This window comes from Chiloscyllium punctatum, chromosome 3 (assembly GCF_047496795.1).
Source record: "Chiloscyllium punctatum isolate Juve2018m chromosome 3, sChiPun1.3, whole genome shotgun sequence".
Lineage (NCBI taxonomy): Eukaryota > Metazoa > Chordata > Chondrichthyes > Orectolobiformes > Hemiscylliidae > Chiloscyllium > Chiloscyllium punctatum.
This window is the reverse complement of record NC_092741.1, coordinates 32,124,462-32,136,841: the sequence shown is the minus strand read 5'-3', so window position 1 is coordinate 32,136,841 and position 12,380 is coordinate 32,124,462. Positions and strand designations below refer to the sequence as shown.

At 41.4% G+C, this 12,380-nt stretch overlaps 1 protein-coding gene across 1 annotated transcript in view; it reads right to left on the bottom strand.

The window, feature by feature from the left end:
* slc4a1ap (solute carrier family 4 member 1 adaptor protein) overlaps positions 1 to 12,380 on the bottom strand; it is a 137,963-nt gene that overhangs the window by 2,166 nt on the left and 123,417 nt on the right. The window contains exon 14 of the mRNA XM_072551149.1: positions 1,036 to 1,105. Coding sequence (XP_072407250.1) covers positions 1,036 to 1,105 — 70 coding nt within the window. The remainder of the gene's footprint in view (positions 1 to 1,035; positions 1,106 to 12,380) is intronic.

Genomic DNA, 12,380 nt, shown 5'->3' with positions numbered 1-12,380 from the left:
GAATTACGGGATCAACAATTTAGCTCTTTACTCAAAAAAGATGGAGAAAGAACCCGAGGAATTACTGAAGAGACAGCTGAAATCGAAGAGAGAGGGGGAAAGACATAGCAATGATTAAAAAAAATGCAAAAAAATCCAAAACAGAACACCTCCGAAACTTTTAAGAAGTTGCTACGTCAAGGAATAAATCACTTAATTAGTTACTTTCTGGATGAGAAGTGTTTTATGGCAACAATTACTTTGCTTGTTTCTTTTATGGGATGTTGTTGTGCAGCTCTAATTTCCCTCGAACTAAGCAGCTTGCTCAGCCACTTCAGGGGACAGTTAATGGTCAATCTCAGTCTTGCGCATCTGGAGTCATCTGTAAACCACAACAGGTAAGGATGGCAGATCTCTTTCCCTGACGGACATTCACGAACCAAATGGGTTTTTACAACAGTCATGGTCACTATTACTTATTTATTAATTGAATTTAAATTCTATCTGTTGCCATGGGTGGGATTTGAACCCAAGTACCCAGAACATTAGTCTGGGCCTGGACATTACGATTATGCCAGTACCTCACAACCTTTAAAGGTTTCTTAGACTGACATTTAACAGGCTCAAGTGGTTATGTTTTATATTTAAGTGTTTGCAAATACAGCAACATCATGTGAGAATCACAGCGAGGTTAACAACATGAGATGTAATTTTTAAAAAAAAGCTGTGGAAAGGTATAAAACAGCAGCAACTTTTCATCATTTATCCTTCCCAGATTATCTTTTCCTCACTACAAGTTACTGTCCATGTTGCACATTTATAGTGGCATATACCACCCAGATAACTCAGCCACATTAGGGGCATTTAAACAGTCCTAGGATAAGCATATGGATAATGATGGGATAGTGTTGGGGGATGGGCTTAGATTAGCTCACAGGTTGGTGCAACATCGAAGGCTGAAAGGGCCTGTTCTGCGTTCTATTGTTCTTTATACATATAACATATAAAATTGACTTTTTTCAGCAAATTCTAGCCAATGTATTTGCAGAGATGTACCTGAAGGGGGCATCCACACACAATAGTCAGGATCATTCTCGGGGTAGTACTCTGTGAGTTGGTGAGATGGCTGTGGGAAGAGAATGATTAAATGAACAGAAATAATTGGAGGAAAAGTCAAGTAATCAGCATCTGTTACACAATATAAAACATAGAAAAAATCTACAGCATTGGAGATCATTAACAAAATATAAAATACTACATACAGAGAAGAGTTAGATGTTTTCGTCACCTTCCCCGCTAGTAATGTTAAACTATGCACTTCATATTTGAAATGAGTAAATGTATTATATCAGTTTTCTTTACATGTGCTTGTTTTTGGGGATAAATGGAAATTTATTATTAGTTTCCCTGAGATTATGACTGTGGTGATTGGTCAGCAGGAGTCAAAAATGTGGTGTGGGACATAGATGGACTAGACCAGGAGTAGGTGGCAACTGGGTTTCACAAGTAACTCTGCCTTACTCTGCCCCACCTTTGCCAAACTGGTCCTGAAATTTTCCATTTCACACTTGACTATCGCAACACTTAACTAGAATATATGAAAGCAAATAAAGGCTGACAAACTGTTCGAGCTTTTTAAGAATGTAAGGAAGCTACAAAGGCAAATCGCTAGGTTAAGTAAATGGACAAAGATCTGACAAATGGAGTATAATACAGAAAAATGTGACATTGCCTATTTTGGCATGAAGAATAAAAATTAAACACTTAAATGGTGAGAGATTATAGATCTCTGAGATAGAGGGATGTGGGTGTTTTAGTGGATGAAGTGCAAACGTTTAATATGAAGGTATAGCAAGTAAATAGAAAAGTTACTAAATGTTATTGTTTATTGTGAGGCGAGTTAAGTACAAACATAGTGAGGTAATGCTACAGCTATTTAGAGCTTTGTTGAGACCACATCAGTGTACCATACTTATACTACATCAGACTTGTTTAGTGACTGCAAGTTAATACACAAGTGCAGTAAGCAATTAAGGCAAATGGTTTATTGGCCCTTGTTACAAGAAAATTTGAGGATCTGAAAAGAAATCTGCTGTAATAAAAAACAAAGTGCCTGTTGAGACTACAGTTTGCAGATATATAAAGGGAATGCAACACAACTAATTCATGTGATGGAGAGATTATCACACCAGGATTTAACAAGTGGGCTTATATTCACTGATACTGAGAAACATACAACATTTGTGCAGGGATTAACAACACAGATGTAGGATGGATGTTTTACTCGGCTGGGTAATGGTGAGCCTGTGGGGAGCATGTAGAACCAGGAAACGCAATGTCAGAATAAGGGTCAGGCCAGTTAGGACCAAGATGAGGCAGAATTTCTTTACTCAGAAGGCAGTGAAACTTTGTAATGATCTACCACAGAGGTTCAGTTGTTGAACGCATTCAAGAGTGAGATAAATAACTGGCTACATATTATTTAAAAACATCAAGGGTTACAATGCAGGAAAATGGTGTTCATGTAGCAGATTTGTCATAATCTCTCAATGGCAGAGAGAGGTTGAAATGCTGAATGGCCTCCTCCTGGTCCTGGCTTCTTATGGTCTTAGCCATTTTACATGAAGTTTAGTTCATTTTCACTCACACCAGGTTCTTTCCACTCATTATGCCACAGTTGTTGATTTACTTTAGCTAAAGGCCCAGAAATGACTCAACTTCAAAATCTGTTCCTGAAATCACTCCATGGCCCTATTCCTCCCTAAAGGTATATATAACCTTTTCCAGCCCACAACCCACCATTTCTGTAGTCCCAAATTCGAGCCTCTTCTACATCCCAGATGTTAATCTCTTCACCACTGGCAGCTGTAAACTGGCAGGTGGAATTTCATCTTTGAACCTCTTTTCCTTTCTCTCTTCATTCATTGACCAAGAGTTTGCTCCTAATACCAACTCAGATGTGGTTCTATGCCGAATGTCACATCATGATACTTGATTAGTATTAGATTCCCTACAGTGTGGAAACAGGCCCTTCGGCCAACAATTCCACACCAACCCTTCAAAGAGTAACCCACTCAGACCCATTTCCCTCTGACTAATACGCCTAACACTATTGGCAATTTCAGCATGGCCAATTTACCTGCTCTGCACATCTTTGGACTGTGGGACGAAACCAGAGCACTCGGAGGAAACCCACGCAGACATGGGGAGATTGTGCAAACTGCACACAGTCAGTCGCTCAAGGCTAGAACTGAACCTGGGATCTTGATGCTGTGAGGCAGCAGTGCTAACCACTGAGCCACCGTGCCGTTCCCGCCAAAGAAAGTTAGAATACTTTTCTCTGATAAAGTCACTATATAAATACAAGTTATCATTGCGCATTGAATTCAATTTTCCAACTTGATGGGATTTGAATTTACAAATTCCTGTTTGCCAGTTCACCAGTGTAAGCCCTGCCTTAGCATACCCCTTACACAAAACAAACTTTGTTCCCATGGAGTTTGGGGAATATGATATGACAGTTGTCCCCTCAGATTTACCAATGAAAACTATGAAGAGGGTTTGATCAGCAGGGAGAGAGAAAGTGAGGTGGGAGGGGGATTCAATCAAATTTTGTGTGTGACAATTAATTTTTAACAATGACATGAAAAAATGAAGATAATGGTTTGAAGTTCTGATTTGTCACTTTCAATCCTTGGCCTCCATGGAAAATGTATAAAATTTTCAGCCTATACTAGTTAGTATTAATTTATATATTTTTATCAGATCATCCAGATTCCTGAAAGTGCTTCACACAGGAAATCATCAGTCGTGTATGTCAACACATCCATCAAGCTGATTTCGTTTTCCACTTTCAGGGAAATATGCCGTTCAAGGTTTCAGCTTTGCGTTTAAGATCTTCATTTGAATGGTGTCAAAGTAACTATCAGATCATGTAGACAGAGCCTTGTCATAACTGCAATGGAGTGCCAGCCAAGATCTTTTGTTCAAATTCCTGTGAGTGAGTAGTGAGCCTATGACTCTCTGGTTCAGTGAATAGTGCACAATTGCAGAGATCATTTGACATTCATTGAAAATAACTAAGCAGCTGATGTGAAAGTTTACTTCCAAAATTACCATGTAGGCTTTGGAATTTTGCCACTGGCATAGGCGAGGGTTGTCAGTTTTGTCAGTGCTATGCCTATCCACCCACGCAACGCTCCAACACATGGAGATTTCCATGAAGAGCAACGGAGATGTGAATAACATCAATGTGCCCTTACACAGAGCCTTTAAAACAGAATGGCACCCAGAGACCATCTTGTAGAGGTCTAACAATATAAAAATGGCAGAAGTGTCACAAGAAGTTGATATTAGGAGCAGCAAACAAAAGCTTTATTTATATCATTCTCTCTTGAACGGTAGAAAAACAACAAGCAGCACAGCTGGAGATTTCATCCTTCTGGACTCGAGATTGCATTACACAGAATACTTTGAGCTGTATAACAATGTGGTAAAACATCACCTCAGTTTCTTTCCATCGTAAATGCATGGGCATCACATAAGAAGCTGTCACAAAACACTGATGGGCATTGGATTCAGGGAGACTGTTTGATTTCATTTCTGGTTATACTGCTGATGCAACAGTAAGTTACAAGCTGAGAGACTAAACAGACTGAAGGGGACAAGATGCAGTGCTGCATGCTACTCAGGGGCAACAATGCATAATGTTTAACAGGGATAACAGTGAGCAACAATGGATGAGAGCAGGATTGCAAAACCCAGAAACCAAAGAGGTCATTGAGCAATATGAAATACAGAGGTGCATCAAAGACAGACTTTTCTCACTTTGCTGCTAGTGAGATTCTATTGCAGATGTTGAATCTGCATGGACAAATGTTCTAAAGAGCTTCAACCAATGCCTCCAGGGTTGCTTTCCCTCGGATCAACTTGCAGCTGCCTGTGTGATACATCACCACAACACCACCATGCCAAAATATAAATCCAACAGATTATTCACAGACCTCTTGTTCTCTGGTAGATGAGAGCATTGCATTTACACCATTGTGCAGCTTTCTATAAAGGACTGTAATAGTCAAATTTACAGAAGAGTATGAATTTCGAACTATTTCTGCAAAATCTAGTCACTGCTGTTCTAATTTATTGATTCTGGTGTAACCAATAATTCATATAGAATTTTAAATCCAGCTGTGAAAGAGTTTACAGACTCATTCATTCATCTCAAGTGAAACTGGTCATGTCAAATCTGCTGTAAATTCTATGTTACCGAATAACTGAAAGTCTTAACGCATGTATTTAAAAAGAGGGTCAGTTAGCTCAGTTGATTGGTTGGATTGGAATGTCAATAGTATGCATTCAATTCCTGTATAAATTGCGATTACAATGAAGAACTCCTCTTCTCAACTTGTCCCTTGCCAGAGGTGTGGTGACCTGCAGGCTAAACCACCACCAGTTGCCTCTCGCTAATGAGAGAGCAGCCCTATGGGCTGGTAGGATTCCTGAAGAAGGATTTATGCCCGAAACGTCGATTCTCCTGTTCCTTGGATGCTGCGTGACCTGCTCCGCTTTTCCAGCAACACATCTTTCAGCTCTGATCTCCAGCATCTGCAGTCCTCACTTTCTCCTGGTAGGATTACGGCAACTCTACTTTTATTCAAAATTATGTGCAAGGGAATTGTGCAATGCCTTTTATAGCTTCAGAATTATTTTCGAAGTATTTTGCTGTTTTCTGGGGAATTCTGAAAGTCAATTTACAAATAACAAGTGGCAAACAGAAGAAGTGAGCATTTCATTTGTTATTATTGCTGCTGGTTGAGAGATAAGTGTTGGCCAGACAGAGTTCCTGCTCTTCACTGAAGAGTGCCATAGCATTTTTCGATGCCCAGCTGAACAGGCAGACGGTATCTTGGTTTAACATATCGTCCAACAGATGGAAGCTCTGACGCAGCAATGTAGCAATGAAGAACATGTCTAAATTGTGTGCTGGAGTGCTTGTGGAGTGTGATATACAGGGACTACATAGCTGTAGCATTATTGTTAAAATTGTAAATTGCACACTACCATTCTAAAGGGAAAGGAACACTTCATCCTTGCCTAGTTTGGATAATATACAACTAAAGGCCAATTGATTACCCTTTCAACTGGCTTAGCAAGCCACTAATAATAACTATCCAGAATAGCACATCACCGTCTCTCATGGCAACAAAAGAATACGCAATCAAGGACAACTTTAGCCACATTCCAAGAATACAAAGTAAAACTCACAATATTCTGACTCAGAGGTGAGAGTGCTACCACTGAATCAAGCTGAATTCTTTAATCTGCCTTTGTAATATGAAAAAAAGGAGAGGCTCCAGAAGTGACCTGGAAGATCTGGCCTGGTGCTGTAGGTCTGTTCTCATCCATTAAATAACAACGTGTCACTCTAAAATGTGTGCATATTGAAAATACATGGATGATTGACTGAAGGTTGGGGCTGGGGGAAAGAGGGTTGGGTCATGTGGAAGAAACCAACTGAGGAGCTGGTTCAGAATCAGTTAAAAAAAAACTAAAGAAGGGCCATTGGACCCGAAACGTTAGCTATGATTTCTCTCCACAGATGTTGCCAGACCTGCTGAGTTTTACCAGCAATTTCTGTTATTGTTTCAGAGTCAATTAACTTTGGGCAACTATGGTATGAGCCACACACCTGCATTCCCAGTAGCCTTGATTTGATCCATTGGCCAATTTCAAGTCTCCCTGTGCTTTCATGTGGAACACATACCGTTGCTACAGAATGCTATTGTACAGCCACTGTTCGTATTATACAAGTGCAGGGCAGCCTGAAGCATTGGCAGCTCCTGCAGTATTGCTACAGCTATGATCTGCCTTGTTACTTCGGGTTCTGATCTAGATATTAATGATTGCTGAGGCCAAGGGAGGAGAAGGATGGATATAAATTAATTGGAAAATGTCAGTTGAGCCACTCAAATTTTGCAGAAGATCAACGAGCTTGCCCAATTAAAATGTGCTTCTTCAAAATGGCTGAGCAACATATCAGTAGCTGACAACCCATCCTCTACCCTATATGAGAAATGAGACAAGTTCTCGGCCAGAGATACAACTGGCCTTTTTGCCTGAGCTGGGGTGTGAAGAGTGCAATCAAAATCCCTGCTCCTGAACTTTGAAAGAGATTCGGATGTGCAGGATTGCTCCATTAAGGACTACAGTAGTGAGTAGAGTGGGTTCTTTCTTGATTATGTGTTTTATTGAAATCTGTCTCAATTAAATTTTAAAAATATAAACCATAAGTACTAAGTTAGCCTGGAGCACTGCTTTTCAAAGCAAAGCGACGGTGCTATTTTCTGGATCTTTAGATTATGAAGGAGCAAGATGGCCTTTAGTAGAGTGATATGCTCTTCCTATCGGATGTGGGAGTTTAGGGAGAGTTTCCATGTTACTGATGATTATGTCTGCAGGGAGTGTCTTTGGTTGCGAATCCAATCAGATCATATGGATTACTTGGAGCAGCAGTTAGAGGCAATGAGGAATTTACAAGAGTTAGGGGGTGTGATGGATGGCAGTCATTGGAAGGGAGAAAAGCCACAGATACAGTTGGATAGATGGGTTTACTCGAGGAAGGGTAGGAAGGGTAGGCAGGTAGTGCAGGAATCCTCTGGGGCTATCCCCACTTCAAGCAAGAATGTTGCTTTGGAAAATTTAGGGGGTGATGGACTCTCAGGAGAACGTAGTGCAAGCAGACAAGTTACTGGTACCGAGACAGGCTCTAATGTAATGACGGGGTACGTCGGGTTCCAAGTGATCGATTGTGTTAGGGGACTCTCTAGTCAGGGGCACAGACAGTCATTTCTGCAGCTAACAGCAAAAAATCAGAATAGTGCATTGCCTCCCTGGTGCCAGGATCAAGGAGGTCTCAGAGAGGGTGCAGAATGTTCTCAAAGGAGAAAGGGAGCAGCAGGAGGTCATTGTACACATTGGAACTAATGACATAGGAAGGGAAAAGGATAAGATTCTGAAGGGGGAATATAGAAAGATAGGCAGGAATTTAAAAAGGAGGTCCTCAAGGGTAGTAATATCTGGATTACTCCTGGTACTATGTGCTCGTGATGGTAGGAATAGAAGGAAAGAGCATACGAATGCATGACTGAGGAGCTAGTGCAGGGGAGGAAGGTTCACGTTTTTAGATCATTGGAATCTCTTCTGGGGTAGAAGTGATCTGTACAAGAAGGACGGATTGCACCTGATTTGGAAGAGAACTAATATAGTGGAGATTTGCTAGAGCTGCTTGGGAGGATATAAACTAGAAACATGGGCAGGGTGGGTCCCAGGGAAATAGTGAGGAAAGAGATCAATCTGAGACTGGTACAGTTGGGAAAGGGAGCAAGTGAAACAGTCAGGGAAGGCAGGAACAAACCAGAGAACAAAGGTAGGACTGATAAATTAAACTGCATTTACTTCAATGCAAGAGGCCTAACAGGGAAGGCAGATGAACTCAGGGCATGGTTAGGAACATGGGACAGGGATATCATAACAATTACAGAAATTTGGCTCAGGGATGCATAGGACTGGCAGCTTAATGTTCCAGGAAACAGTACGAGAGGAAGGATAGAAGGGTGGGGTGGGGGGAGCGGTGTGTGGGCAACAGAGGAGGGGTAGTAGCATTTTATGTTAAGGGATAGGATTGCTGCTGTACTTAGGAAGGATATTCATGGGAATACACCCAGGGAAGTTATTTGAATGGAACTGAGAAATAAGAAAGGGATGATCACCTTATTGGGATTATATTATAGCCTCCCTAATAGTCAGCAGGAAATTGACAAACAAACTTGTCAGGAGATTTCAGTTATCTGTAAGAATAATAGGAAGGTTATGGTAGGGGATTTTAACTTTCCAAACATAGACTAGGACTGCTATACTGTGAAGGGTTTAGATGGAGAGAAATTTGTTAAGTGTGTACAAGGAAGTTTTCTGAGTCAGTATGTGGATATACCTACAAGAGAAGGTGCAAAACTTGACCTACTCTTGGGAAATAAGGCAGAGCAGGTGACTGAGGTGTCAGTAGGGGAGCACTTTGGGGCCAGCGAGCATAATTTTATTAGTTTTTAAATAGTGATGGAAAAGGATAGACTGGACCTAAAAGTTGAAGTTCTAAATTGGAGGAAGGCTAATTCTGAAGGTATTAGGTAAGAACTTCAAAAGCTGATTGCGCACAGATGTTCGCAGGTAAAAAGACGGCTGGAAAATAGGAAGCCTTCAAAAATGAGATAATGGGAGTCCAGAGAAAGTATATTCCTGTCACGGTGAAAGGCTGATGAGTGCAGGGAATGTTGGATGACTAAAGAAATTGAGGTTTTGGTAAAGAAAAAGAAGGAAGCATATGTCAGGTATAGATGGGAGAGATCAAGTGAATCCTTAGAAGAGTATAAAGGCAAGAGTATACTTAAGAGGGAAATCAGGAGGGCAAAAAGGGGACATGAGATAGCTTTGGCATACTGGGCTACTGAGAATCTAAAACATTTTTTTATAAATACATGAAGGACAAAAGGGTAACTAGTGAGAAAATTGCACCCCTCAAAAATCAGCAAGGCAGCCTATGTGTGGAGCTGCATGAGATGGGGAGATATTAAACAAGTATTTTGCAACAGTATTTACTGTGGAAAAGAACTTGGGAGATATAGAATGTGGAGAAATCGGTAGTGACATCTTGAAAAATGTCCATAATACAGAGGAGCAAGTGCTGGATGTCTTGAAACGCGTAAAAGTGGTTAAATACCTAGGACCTGATCAGGTCTACCCTGTGAGAAGCTTGGGAAGTGATTGCTGGACCCCTTGTTGAAAGGTCTATATCATCAATAGTCACAAGTGAGGTGCTGGAAAACTGGAGGTTGGCTAACGTGGTGCCACTATTTAAAAAGATAATTAGATTATCTACAGTGTGGAAACAGGCCCTTCAGCCCAACAAGTCCACACCGACCCTCCGAAGAGAAACCTACCACCCTTTATTTACCCCTGACTAATCCACTTAACACTACGGGCAATTTAGCATGGCCAATTCACCTAACCCGCATATCTTTGGACTGTGGAAGGAAATCGGAGCACCTGGAGGAACCCCACGCAGACACAGGGAGAATGTGCGAACTCCACACAGACAGCTGCCCAAGGCGGGAATTGAACCCAGGTCCCTGGCGCTGTGAGGCAACAATGCTAACCACTGAGCCACTGTGCCACCCTGCCCAAAGGTGGTAAGAAAAAGCCAGGGAACTATTGACTGGTGAGCCTGACATCGGTGGTGGGCAAGTTGTTGGAGAGAATCCTGAGGAACAGGATTTACATGTACTTGGAAAGGCAAGGATTGATTAGAGATAGTCAGCATGGCTTTGTGCGTGAGAAATCATGTCTCACGAACTTGATTGAGTTTTTTGAAGAAGTAACAAAGAGGATTGATGAGGGCAGAGCAGTGAGTGTGATCTAAATGGACTTCAGTAAGGTGTTCACAACAAGGTTCCCCATGGGAGACTGGTTAACAAAGTTAGATCTCATGGAATACAGGGAGAACAAGCCATTTGGATACAGAACAGGCTTGAAGGTAGAAGACAGAGGGTGGTGGAGGGTTGCTTTTCAGACTGGAGGCCTGTGACCAGTGGTATACCACAAGGAGCGGTGCTGGGTCCACTACTTTTCGCCATTTATATAAATGATTTGGATATGAACATAGGAGCTATAATTAGTAGGTTTGCAGATGACACCAAAATTGGAGGTGTAGTGGACAGTGAAGGAGGTTATGTCAGGATACAAAAGGATCTTGATCAGATGGGTCAAGGGGCGGAGGAGTGGCAGATGGAGTTTAATTTAGACAAACACGAGGTGCTGCATTTTGGAAAAGCAAATCAGAACAGGACTTATACATTTAATAGTAAGGTCTTGGGGAGTGTTGCTGAACAAGAGACCTTGGAGTGCAGGTGCATAGCTCCTTGAAAGTAGTGTGGAAGGTAGATAAGATAGTGAAGGCGGCATTTGGCATGCTTTCCTTTATTGATCAGAGCACTGATTATAGAAGTCGTGAGGTCACGCTGTGGCTGTACAGGACATTGGCTCGGCCACTGTTGGAACATTGCGGGCAATGCTGGTCTCCTTCTTATTGGAAAGATGTTGTGAAACTTGAAAGGGTTCAGAAAATATTTACAAGGATGTTGCCAGGGTTGGAGGATTTGAGCTAGAGTGAGAGGCTGAACAGGCTGGGGCTGTTTTCCCTGGAGCATCGGGGCTGAGGGTTTGTATTTATAAAATGACAAGTAGAATGGATAAGATAAATAGATAAAGTCTTTTCCCTGGGGTGGGGGAGTCCAAAACTAAAGGGCATAGGTTTAGGGTGAGAGGGGCAAGATAGAAAAAAGGACCTAAGGGGCAACGTTTTCACACAGAGGGTGGTGCGTGTATGGCCAGGAGAAGTGGTGGAGGCTGGTACAATTACAGCATTTAAAAGGCATCTCGATGGGTATGTGAATAGGAAGGGTTTAAAGGGATATGGGCCAAGTGCTGGCAAATGGGACTCGAGTAGGTTAGGATATCTGGGCGGCATGGACTAGTTGGACCAAGGGATCTGCTTCCATACTGGACATCTCTCTGACTCTATGACTTAACTGCAGAGAGCAGTCTACTTGATGCTCACTGTTGATGCTCCACAAAAGAGGTCTCTTATCACAGCCCCCAGACAGAAGCCAGTTTCCATGGGACTGGGCTCCAGTGCTTTAGGGAGAGGAGAAAATTGGCAAAGAGTAAAATAAAAGTGAAAATACAGCCTTAAGTATTTTTTGAACCCACCTGTTTATCAATCCTTTAAGTAAGAATAGCAGATGGGCAGAATATTTAAACAAAGATTTTGCTTTAATATATAAAACAGTGCCTACCAAAGGGCCTTCTGTAACAGATTGTATGTGAGTGCTGAAATGCATAAAATATGATTTGAGCAAGTAGGTTTTTTCCATTAGACTTTCATTAAAAAAAAACTTAGTGCATCTTACTGATATCTCCACAAATTTATCTTTCAATAAGTCATGCATGTTTTCAATTGTCTCAGGATGTTCACTTAAATTAAATTCATTATACTGGAGCTGGCTCTCAGTGTAACTCAATAATGAGAGAGGGCATCGGTTGCAAGAGACAGTGATATGTACAGAAGCCTGCACAGAGTTGTTACTCGAAGTATATCTGATCAACTAGTTTAGGAAATGATGACCTCTGACCTTAAACAGGACCTCCTAGTTCCTCGAAATTAAAAGAAACACTTGTATGCATACAGCACCCAATAATATTTCAGAAAATTACAATACTTCGCACACAATGAATAATCATGAAGCTGTTCCAGTACACCTTTAACCTTGGGATCTACTGAAGTGGAAACC